We start from the raw sequence: 12,328 nt of genomic DNA, 5'->3' as shown, positions 1-12,328 counted from the left end.
ATCATTAGCAACTATCTGCAGTGAATATTGCCACTGATTCATGTTTTCTTCATGTTATTGTTGTCTTAATGTTGATTTCCATGTGCTGTTTGATTCTGTTCTTGCTCTGGAAATTGCGATTGTTGGCCAATGATTGTTGCTGACGAATTCCATATTCAGCTCTTACAATCTATCTGGCTTTGTTCAGATTGTTATGAGGTTTTGGTCATGTGAAGCATAGGCATTATCACCACCTTGTGTTGGTGCATTCTGGTTTCTTGACTCAGTGCTTGGCCAGTTAGTTGCCTTTGATGCAGTTTCAAAAATATTTTTAGAGTATATGCTCGTTGTTTCCAATTGCTATTTGGACCATTCATTCTTTTCTGCTCTAGATTTTGTATTTGCTATAGCACATTACTTTTGCTACATCATATTTTGGCCATTATTGTTGAGTGCAGCAGTTTGTTTGTGCTTAGCATAGCCTTGCTCGTCAATCTAGTTTCTTGTGATTGGTGTTTGCGTGCTCTAACTATGTTCATATCCCAACTATTTGAAGTCAAATCATGTTGATCCTTGTTGATAATGGCAACTGCATTTCTTTTCATTGTGTGTCTGCTTAATCACTATTTGTTGATCTGTGATTAGCATAGACAGTGTCTCTTATCATATATCTGCAGTTCCCTATATCTGCCTTGATGGTGCTGGATTTTCATTTGCTTTGATTTCCATTCAGTATCTTGATTTAGTGATTTAGTTTGTGTTATTGAACTTACTACACTCTCTATATCAAACTGAGTTATCTTTTGTCAGATTCTGTTTTGATTCCATGACAATAGTGTGATCTTATGATGCCTTGTCCGAAGCTTTACATGGCAGATTACTCATATTTGTGCTGCAATTTTTTTTTATGTTGAATGTTGCTTCTTAGTGCAGTGTTGTTTTTGGTCATATTCATTGTCTTGAATCAGTTTGAGTTGGTATCTGTTTATTGTTGTTTGACAGTTTCCATTCAACACTTGCCTTTTCTGCATTGCACTGTCTGCGATTTCTTGTCTTGTGTGCTTTTCATCATTGTTTTTAAGTTGGATCATTTGCCATCTGCCATATGCATTTGGTCATTGAAATGGAAGTAGTACAAGTGTTGTAAACTGTTCTTAAAAGTTTTTGAGAGTTGCACGAAAAGGAAGAAAATCAGTGAAAAGATTATGCTAAAAAAGAAACAATCTGAAAATAATAATAATAATAATAATAATAATAATAATAAGTGTTGCAAGACTTTGGAATTTGTTTACTTCCTTAGTGTGCAAAGAGTGTAGCACAACTCACACAGATACTACTATCATTTTCAATTTCAATTTGCATGTGCTCTTGATTCAACTTGTTTTGAGTCTTTGTTTGATTTTTGTTTTGTTCATCTTGTTCTAGATACATTTCTTAGGTTCCTTTTGTGTGCCTTCTTTATTGGTTAGCTTGTTTTCTTGCTTGTCTTTATTGGCTATCCTTGAGTTTGTCTATTATATCCATCACTTGATGTTGTCCTTATCTCAAATTTGAACTTTTATTGTTTTCTGCTTTTACTCTCAAACGTGGCTGACTACTCATTTGTTCTTGGTTTATTTGGCTTGCACTCACTGTTTTTGGTAGCCTTGTAGGTGATACCTTTTCTACAAAGTGTAACTGTGGTGAGGACAAACAGTTTGAGTGGCCACCGAGAGGAAAAAGGAGTGAGCTGGGACTTCAAAGGAGTGCATCACGAGAGAGTCATAGGAGTGAGCTGGGATAAAGTCCGACACTAGACTGAGAGGAACAATAGCTAGCACACTGCAACAAGAAGCATAGTTCTTTTTGTCTTATTTCTGTTTTGATATCATGGACTTTTGGGTTGTAAATTTTTTCTTTCAGATTTCAGTTTTTGTTTCATTTGGCTTAGGTGGGAAAATGCTTTAGAGCAATCCCAACCTAGCTCGGTTTGTAATAGTTTAAGCGTGTTTAGTGTGAGGTACAAGGGGTTCCAAAGGCCACTTGTATCTTCACTTAGGTTTTTCGTCTAGTTTATGTTTTCAGTTTTTCCAATTTCAGTCTTTATGTTTTCAGCTTTTATGCCATGTGTTTCAATGTCCAGGTTCTGTTTTGTATGCTTTGGTTGTATTTCTGTTTTAGGTCCCGTGATATCTAGGTACCATTTGTTTTACACCTAGTTGACCTTCTTCTGGTCTTTAAGTTTTCACTCTTTTCACACACTTTGTCAATTTGTTTTTCACCCATCTGTTTCATTTGTATTTTTATTGAGAAATTTTGTGAAAGCATTTTAGAGATCTCTGGCTAGGAAAGGCTTGGTTCCTAAGCTTGTCCATGTGACTCACCTCCTTTTTCCTGGGAGTATCTCTAGAACTCTTTTCCACTATTTTCTCTTTAGAAATTCATCAACTTTGTGAAAAATTGTTTTGCTACAATTGTTTCAAAATGAGTTTTTCTTCTTCTAGTTGTATGCATGTAGATAGGCATAATAGTGTGCATTTAGGTAGGCATAATGGTAGTCATGAGTTGCATCACACCATTCATAGTGACATTCCTTTCTTTGGGGACGATATAGGACCAATATCATTTAAAGATTGGATGTGGGATACTGAAAAATTAGTGCAACCTTTGTTTAGTAAATATAGTCATATAGACATTCTTAGGCATGTTACATCTATATTTGTAGGACGTGCATTAGATTGGTGGCAAGAGAGGCAATATCTAGTGAAAAAGGGGAGAACATCATGCATCAATACATTTTATGAATTAAAAACATGCATGTGGAAACATTTCATACCTCCTTCATTTAGGATCACTAAAGCACAACAAGCTAGGATAGAAGACTTTATTGACATTGGGGATGCATTCATCCAAAACATTGCTAAGTTTTCTAGACTAGAAAAATATTTTAAGCATAATTTAGACTTGCTCTTGAGTGAACAAAGAAAGAGAGAAAAATACAAGAGAGAGCAAGCTAAACATCAAAAGCTTGAAAAGAAGAGTTTGAGATGTTTTGTGCTCAACGAGCACTAGAGGAAAAAGAGATAAATGAGAAGAAAAAAAGAGAGGAAGAAGAAAAGGCTAAAGAGGAGAGTCTAAGAAAAGCAAAAGAAGATGAGAGAAAAGAACTAGAGGAAAGAGAGAAAATAAAACAAGAGAGTAATCTTGAAATACAATCACAAGTGGTAGAGTTAAAGTGCATTTCGAAAGAGCAAAAAGAACTCTATGTTAGGGATTTGGTGATCAATTCTTCACCAATTCCTTACATGAAGACTCCATTTTCAAAAGGGAGTTTTCCCATCTTTAAACTCTACTCACTTTTTCATTAAATCTTTTGTTTTCTTTTCTTTTCAAAATTTTTGTTCTTCATCTCGTTTCCTTATTTCATCCTCCTCAATTTGTTTTGCCAAAACACACTTTGACATTAAAATTCTTTTCAAAAATTATCTTAGTCAAAGTGTAAAACATTCCTTTTGTGAAATGGGCTTAATAACATCTTTTGCAATCTTTAAAGGCCCATTTTCACAAATTTTCCATCCAATTTTACTGCATGGTCTTTATGATTTTAATTCTATTTTATTTGATGACTATTGCAGATTAGTTTTTGATCATGGTGGTACTATTATTTTGGTTGCTGTGAGCCTTTAATAACCCTCTAGATTTGGGGACAGATCCTCTTCAAGGGGGAGGGGATGATGTGATCCCAATAAGGCTTATAGCATTGGGCCAACGCCTAGGCCTATTCATTTTAATTTCTTTTATTTTTAATTAAATAAAAACTTGTTCTAATTGGGTTTGTTTGGTAAATGCAGCCTTTTATTTCTAAGCTCCCATTGATATTGGGCCTACAGCCCAATTCAACACACCAATCAGCCCAACACAAGCAGCAAACCTCATACATCTGCAAAGTGGCAATGGGCACTTTCTTCAAGACCAGCGTTAATTGGGCCTGCATGTAGCAGCCCAATTCTTTCAAGCGTCTAGCTGATCACGCCATTTGTTTTTGCACCATCTGATTTAGTCTTCAGCGTGTATAATGAAATTGGGCCAACAAATTATCTAGCTGCAGCCCAAGTCATCCTTTCCACGTTGCACAACTGCTTCCGACACCACCACAATTTTTGCTACAGCGCTCCTTCAACTCGGGCCTCCATTTGCTAAAGGCAGCCCAACATTTGATTCTAGAACACAATTCAAACTGCAACAACGCACCTCATATGTTGGGCATGCAAAGTGAATCAGCCAAATTGCTTCCCGGGCTTACATCACGACAAGTGTTCTCCACGTACAGCCCATTTTTCTCTAAAGAATCACGCTTCCCGCACACAAGAGTCACGCTTCCTAAAGTATGTCTGCTAGGGTTAGTAAAAGAGGGCCACCCCTTTCTCGAGGGTTTCTTTCACAAGCCCTGCCTTCACGCGAGCATCGCTCCTGTTTCACGCGAGCATTGCACCTCCTTCACGCGTTCTATCATAGCTGTTAGGATTTAATCTCACTTGCCGTTAGGAGATTCTGTTAGACGACCTTCGTTCTCCTTCCCATTTCCCGTTAATGTTTGTATCTTTCCTTTTTCTTCTGTTAGGGATTGGGTTTAGTTGTTACGGTTGCCTTTGATTCTATAAAAGGGCAGACCATTGTTTGTAAACAGTTAGCTTTGATGAATGAGAATTCCGGTAGAGATCACTCCCACCGTTCATCAGCTCACCCAAACCCTAGATTAGGTTTTGGCCTCTTAGGGTTTACCAAATCAGCGAGAAATCAGAGCGAACCGAGCTTAAACATCATAAATCTTCATTCCGCTGCGTTTTCCCTCGCTCTCTGCGAGATTCAATCGGTGGAACGCCGATTGGGAGAGTTTTTCCGGCGATACCGCGACGAAGGAGCCTCATCAATTTGTGAGAGAGAGTTTCCTCCCTTGGGAGTGAATACTTTTAAGCCTTATCTTGCATAACAAGTGGCGGCACACATCCACTCATCTTCAAGGTTGCCATGGCTTCTAGCCTAGCCTTGTAGTGGCGTGCTTCTCACATTTTTACCATTTCTTTCCTTTCCATTTTATGTTTCTTCTTCCTTTAATTGTTCTTGGTTTTCTATGGTTGATGTGCTTTCCATTTCCTTTTTGTTTTGAATCAATCCATCATCTCCTTCTCTTGATCTTTGTGAAAGGAACCTTCACATCTAGATAGCTTGCTATCTTAGTGTCCAGTGGGGATTTCACTTAGCTTTCTTAATCAACTCACACCATATTCAATAATCTTAAAAAGGAACAAGATAATCCTTCATCATACACCATCTCTTTAATCCCAACAAGCTTTGTAACCATTTCTAAGATAACCTTGCCACCACTAGGAAGCAAGTTGTACTGAGGAGAGAGAGAAAGAGTTGTAGGGAGGACAAGAAGTATTTAATTTCATTAGTTGTCATTTGTTATCGATGACATTTTATATTCTTTTATAAAGTTGAGGGACAAAATTGGTACATATCGTGAAGCAAAGAATTTTAATAAATAGTTGGGGACGAAAAACATATTGTTAATATGTTTAGACATAGGGAACTAGTCCATCATATCTTATTCATATGTCTCTTGAAGGGCGATGTATATATTCGTTAGTAGTTGAGGTCTTAATCTAAGGATGTACGATGAGATCATCTTACCACTAGGCCTTATGCTTGGTATAAGTGCAAGCTTAGGCCTCAGCGGCTAGTGATTCATATGTCTCTTGGAGGGCGATGTATAAATCCGTTAATCGTCAAGGTCTTGATCCAAGGATTTATGTTGATGTTATCCTATTAGTAAACTGCGAGTGAAAAGGCATAAATCAGTTGAGGGCCTAGGTCCATGTGAACAACTTAGGATTGATCTCGGATATAAGATGTTCATTTAGCCAAAGTCGATTTATGGACAATGTTATGTGTAGAGGTCACGTGTCAGGACAGCCAGGGAGTGGGTCACGTATCCAAGTGAGGCAACATGGGATAAGTAGACCAACTAGTATTTAAGGAACAGTACCTACTTGAGGACGAGCAGAATGAGAGAACCCACTAGATAATATGGAGATAGTAAATGTTCTTGTTCCTGTAGAGAACAAACAAGATAAGTTAGGCACAAGCGTCACCTTACCCATGTAGTCCGATATCTCCTCAATTGGCCTCTTCCCGGTCGGTACATGTCGGCTTGGACCCAGGAGGGGTTACCTGCAGAAGGGACTCCGAAGCTCAAGTAAGTTAAAGCTCTCAAAAGGTCAAATCAGGTGATTGATGGAGTAATGAATGCATACCTTTAATTACTGGGGTCCACGCGTATTTATAGAGTATTAATTATGTCTGATTACGATATGGGTTGGACCCTAGTTTGGGCTGGAGGTGGGCCTGGGCCTTGGCCCAGGCCCTAAGTTTGACTATCGTGGGCTTATTGGATGGCATGGGGCTTTCATTTTGCTAAGTATTTAGGAGCGGTCTGATCCGGTTACTTCTCCAATTGATGGATGTCGTCTTTGCTCGTGCACTGTTCTAGGTTGGTCGTTCTGTTGTTAGTTTAGGCTTCGTTCAGTTATGAGCTTAAGTCTATGTCGGCCCAAGTCGTGTACTTAGGTTGTTTCCGGCATATACGTAAGGGTCGTCATTTGGATGCGGGATCGGGCCACAGTAAGAGGGGCATATCTGGTGAAGCGGGGTTGGCGGGGCTCGCGTGGGCGGGCGTCGGGGCGGGGAGGTTGTGGGGTAGGGTTGGCGGTGGTGGCTGCATAGTCGTTGCAGAATTTGGTGTGGATGGTTTGCATTTCCTCCATGCGGACATAGTCAGTCGCACGCAATTTGAGTTCGTGCATGGAGGCAGGTGGGTGGAGGTAGACGTTGTTGACGAAGGGACCGGGTTGTAAGGTGAGTGCCATGCATTGGAGTATCATTTCTTGGTTGAGGTGTGGGGTGCGAAGAGCTGCCTTACTGAAGCGATCTATGAACGCTCGGAGAGGTTCGCCTTGTTCTTATCTAATGCCTAGGAGGGAGATTGTGGTAGTTTAATGTGGGCGGCTGCCAACAAAATGGGTGGAGAACATATGGGAGAGAGCGTCGAAGCTGTAAATGGAGTAGGGTGGAAGGGTTGTGAACCATTCTAGAGGGTGGTGGGGAAAGCTTTGCAGAAGACTGTGTCTTGAGACGTGTACAGGGCGACATGGGTGATGTAAACTTTAAGGTGTTCATCAAGGTCAGTTTCAACGGTATAGCGGTCTAGTGTGAAGGGTTCCCATTGGGCAGGAAAGGGGGTGTTGGCGATAAAGTCGGTGAAGGGATGACGACGTTTGGGCTGGTGAGGTGGGAGCAGATGAGGCGGGATGGGATGGTTGATCATAACGGGGAAGGTGGAGGTAAAGTTGTGAGGGGGATGTGGGATGTTGGAAGGTATTATGGGTTGTAGGGTGGAACATGTGTAGTATGTAGGGTGGTGGGTACGTTGTAGGGGATCTGGGTGGTGGGGATGGTAGCAGCAGGGGTTAGGGCTGCAATATGTCCTGGTTGAGTGGATGGGAAGTGAGTGGGATGGGTGGAGGGAATGAGTGTTTGTTGGGTGGTGGTGAAGGTGTGAGGGGTGGGGTTGTATTCGCTTTCCTCTTCTGTGGGCTGGAAGGTCAGGGACCTTGCAGTCTCAGACGCCTCCTTGGTCTTTCCCTTCAGAGTGGGATCAACTTCGATCTTTCGCCTAAGGCGAGAGTTCTCTTGCCGCAGCACCTCCATCTCATCAGCGCTGCGTTTCTTCAGATTTGCAAGTTCTTGTTGCATCTTCGCCTGACCGTCCAGGACGGCGGCTAGGTCAGGGGTGTGGTACAATAATTACATTTTTTTTTCTTTTTGTATAATTTTATTCAAATAATATATTGTATTTCAAGAAACACAAAGTCCAACTTCATTAAATCAAATAATTTTTAATACGCGCATTTCACTAATTATGTTCCTTTCTAATATTTTTTTGTTATTTATGTTTTAATTCATAAAGATCTATGTCTCTCAAATTTTAAATCATGTAAATATTTAGAACATATATTTTTAACATTGAGTTTTTATTAATCTTATATTTTTTATATGACTTTTAGTTTTTTCATAAAAATATATATAATTAATAAGTAAAATAGTAAAATAGCAAGTACATGTACAAATATATATATATATATATATATATATATATATATATATATATATATATATATATATATATATATATATATATATTCTTCGAGAAAAAAATGAGATAAATTGATTAACGTAAAAAGAAAATAAGGAGGAGGATAACTTTTTAGTTCAGGAATAAATGTCGAAATAGTTACTTTAACTAAATACATTTATAGTATACTAAAATTTGAATCCTCAAATATGTTCAAAACCAGGTTAAACCATCAACCTAGTGTAAGGCGAACCTATGGTTCGAAGATGTTTTTAAATGTTTAGTTAAAGAGTTTATTTTTACCTTTTTTTTTTTATCTCTTTTGTCAGAAGAAGGGGTAATTATTTGTTTATCTTTTATATAATGGTGAATATAAAATACAATGGTGATCTTACTTTAAAATCTCATTCTATAAGAAAATTTATAATTTAATTTTAAAAATATTCATTAAATAAATGTTAATTATTTAAAAATAAAGTATCAAATTGAAAATATTAATAACTGTTGTTTTAACTTAATGATAATGAAAATAAGAATAGTAATATTTCTAAAATCTTATCTTAAGTTTTTATTAAATTCAAGTGATAATTTTTCTTCTTATATTTATTCTTTTCTCTTGAAAATGCAAGTTCTTCTATTTTCTAGTCTTATATTCAGTGGCAAGATTTTAAGAGTTTTTATTGTCAAATTTTCATTTCATATGTTTTGTTTCCTCATGTGCCTTTGTTTGTATTATTTTTATCTGATTTGGTTTCTATTTTTGTTGATTCATAATCAATCATGGTGCGAGTAAATTTAAATTATGTTATGAAAGAAAAATACTAATATTGAATGTTTTAATTAAAAAAAAATGTCACTCTTTTACTAGACTATATGACTTTCATTTTTACATAATTAATGATTTTTAATTTTGGCTCTAATAATTTTTTGTTTGTTTTAATCTTCTATAAAATTTAAAATTACTCTTTTAAATTTTTATAAAATGACTGAAGCTTTATTTTATTCCAATAAAATGATTTTCACCTCTTTTACGTTTCTAATATTCATTTTAAGATAAACTAAGTAGTGTTTTTATAAGATAACACACGCTGACATTATTATCATAGCGGTATGCATTACTCGGAAGGATCGTTTAACTTTTTTTTCTTTCCACTACATAAATACTTAAGTAATACTATATAATATTTGTGATCAAAAGTGATAAATTTCAATTTTAGAGAGATATGAAACAAAAAAAAAAATGTTTATTGGAACCAAAATTAAAACTAACTCATTTTATAAAGTGAGACCAGCAATTTAAAATTGATAAAGATCAAACATAACTCTTAGATGATCTTAATGAAAAGAGTTATGTTTGATATCATAAAATAACTTTATTGATACTAACCAAGAAACATCGACTGACATTAAATAACATCAACATACATTAATAAAAAATAACATTAATAATTTGACACAAAATAATCACACTTAATTTTAATCTAAAAGAATTTGTCAACAACAATACTAAGAAAACTTACACTAGACAACATTTCGACAGTATTCAACACGGTCAACCGATAAGTTTAGAAAAAGATTTTTTTTACAAATATTTGTTGACAAAATTATTTAAATAGAGTGATTTTTTATTTTTTATAAAATTTATAAAAATTAAGTAATACAATTTTAATATTTTTTTTACTAAAAATGATTGTTTATTAAAATTTGTCAAATAAAATTGTGTCAAAATATAATTTCCAGTAACTTTGTCCACTACAATCAAATCAAGAAAAAATATGAAAAAAATAATAATTTGAGACAAAAAAATATATAATATTTCAATTTTATATTTTGAGGGGAGTTTAAAATTATAAAATTTTAAATAAGGAGACAATTTTCAAAATTCATAAAGTTTAAAATTCTTTTAAAATTCATTTCACTAAAAGTTATTTAAAAATTATTATTTTTTTAAAAAGATAATTGAATTTCTCAATTCAAAATATATCTACTACAAATTTCAAATCCAAGCATGGTGTGTAATTAAAATATAAAAGTTCTTTAAAATTAGAAAGAAAATAACAAATTCTTGTATATAAGATAGCATTAAAAAAAAGTCCCATTAGGACTAAGCTTAATAAAATAACATTTCATATACAAAATCCAACCATAGAAGACACGTGTTAAATGTTGTGAAAGCTAAATCTTGGAATGATGTTATATTGGAACCTAGAAATGGGACCCATCAAATGTTACAATTCCACAATTAATCGACTGAAACAACGCGTGCACACACATTGTTCCCACAAACTCTCCCTTTCATGGCTGAAACTCAACTATCTTCATGTCACTCCCTTCTGCTTCTCTTAGCGTGCATCCTTTTCCAACAACTTTATGCATCCAACACTAAAATTGGTGTCAACTATGGCACGATGGCAGACAACCTCCCACCACCCTCAATGGTGGCCACCTTCCTCAAATCTAAAACCACCATCGATCGCATCAAAATCTTCGATGCCAACCCCGACATCCTCCGTGGCTTTGCAGGCACTGGAATCTCTGTAACTGTCACGGTGCCGAATGATGCCATCACCTCTCTCTCATCACTTCCTGGCGCGCAGGCTTGGCTTTCCCAAAATATCTTACCCTTCCTCCCGAAAACCGTTGTGACGCGTATTTGTGTCGGGAACGAGGTTGTGGAAAGCAACAACAAAACACTAATCACCAACATTCTTCCAGCTATGAAATCCCTCCACGAGGCTCTCTCCCTCGCCAACCAAACTACTATCCAAGTCTCCACTCCTCACTCACTCGGGATCTTGGACTCATCAGATACTCCCAGTGCCACTGTGTTTCGTCGTGGCCATGACAAAGCCATCATTGCGCCTATGCTGGATTTCCATCGACGAACCAAGTCCCCCTTCATGGTGAACCCATATCCGTTCGCCGGCATCACCCCAACCGAACCTGAGACCGTGAACTACGCGCTCTTTAAACCAAACAACGGAATTCGAGATGAGGCCACGTGGTTGCACTATACGAACATGTTTGACACGCAAATGGACGCGATTTTCTCTGCGATGAAGAAATTGGGGTATGGTGACGTGGAACTGGTGGTGGCCGAAACGGGTTGGCCCTCTATTGGTGAGCCGCACGAAGAGGGTGTAAGTTTTGAGAATGCGGCGTCGTATAATGGGAATCTCATCAAGCACATTAACTCTGGCAAAGGGACCCCTCTTATGCCTGGTCGAACTTTCGAGACTTTCATCTTCTCTCTGTTCAATGAGAATCTGAAGCCCACAGTTTCTGAGCGTAATTATGGCTTGTTTTATCCTGATCTTACTCCCGTTTACGATGTTGGTGTTTTCATTGCCGAAGAGGTACATTTTTTTTTCACTTTTACAAAAATCACAACTTTTCATTCAATGCGTATGAAGTACAGTGTTATGTACAAAAATGACATTTTTTTAGCATAATTTTAATACATTTTTAACATGTTTGCAGTATAAAAGTAAACATCTTTTAGTTCATTTATCTTGTTAATGATGGAAATAATGATCGGATGGAAGAGAGATATTAATAGTTAGGGAAAATTCATATTGAAGAAGCTTACTATTGGTCTAATGTAGGCATCTGTTCCTAGATCTGGATTTGGACCTATATCCGGACCCACATCCGGACCTACATCTGAACCTACATCCGAACCTAGTCCCATATCTGGACCAGCACCTCAAGGAAACTTCCCTTAATCATGTGATGCTTTATGTAATGGTGAATACTTCTAACTGTTGTCCTAATGTAATTGCTTTTTACACCACCAAGTGAAGAGATATTTTTAGGACTTAAATTTGTAAAAACATTTAAAGAATTATTTAAAAGGAGAGATATAACAAAAAATAATTCATATAAACAAACATTTAGAGTTCATAAAAGTACACTCATAGGTTATTTTTGGAACATGCTGTTTTCGCTCCTTTTTTATTTCTTCTTTTTTCTTGTCTCCTTTTTTATATAAATAAAAATAGCAAGTCTATACAAATGGGTCTTTTCTATTGTATTATATGCATTATTAAATACTAGTTTTTGTCAAATAGATGAGAAGCGATATGAAAAATCAAACAAAAAGGTTCAATAAGAACAGAGGGGTGGGTATTTCTTTTAGCACCTCCTTACCATCCTTTTACATGTCTATTGAAAAGT

The 12,328-nt window shown here is 36.5% G+C and overlaps 1 protein-coding gene across 1 annotated transcript; it reads left to right on the top strand.

Moving 5' to 3' along the window:
* Positions 1 to 10,446: 10,446 nt before the first annotated feature.
* Positions 10,447 to 12,062, top strand: LOC114175264 (glucan endo-1,3-beta-glucosidase-like). The gene is made up of 2 exons (XM_028060046.2): positions 10,447 to 11,508; positions 11,758 to 12,062. The coding sequence occupies exons 1-2, from the start codon at positions 10,450 to 10,452 to the stop codon at positions 11,875 to 11,877; spliced, it is 1,179 nt and encodes a 392-aa protein (XP_027915847.2). The 5' UTR covers positions 10,447 to 10,449; the 3' UTR covers positions 11,878 to 12,062.
* Positions 12,063 to 12,328: the final 266 nt, after the last annotated feature.

This window comes from Vigna unguiculata, chromosome 3, assembly GCF_037176805.1.
Source record: "Vigna unguiculata cultivar grain cowpea cultivar isolate G323 ecotype 2 chromosome 3, ASM3717680v1, whole genome shotgun sequence".
Classification (NCBI taxonomy): domain Eukaryota; kingdom Viridiplantae; phylum Streptophyta; class Magnoliopsida; order Fabales; family Fabaceae; genus Vigna; species Vigna unguiculata.
Note: the sequence above shows the minus strand (reverse complement) of the source record. Positions and strands in the feature narration are given on the sequence as shown.

Excerpts from the sequence above, each read along its gene's own strand:
- LOC114175264 (XM_028060046.2), top strand. The coding sequence starts at position 10,450 with ATGGCTGAAACTCAACTATCTTCATGTCACTCCCTTCTGCTTCTCTTA. Across the intron at positions 11,509-11,757 it reads GTGTTTTCATTGCCGAAGAG|GCATCTGTTCCTAGATCTGG; the intron begins GTACATTTTTTT and ends GGTCTAATGTAG.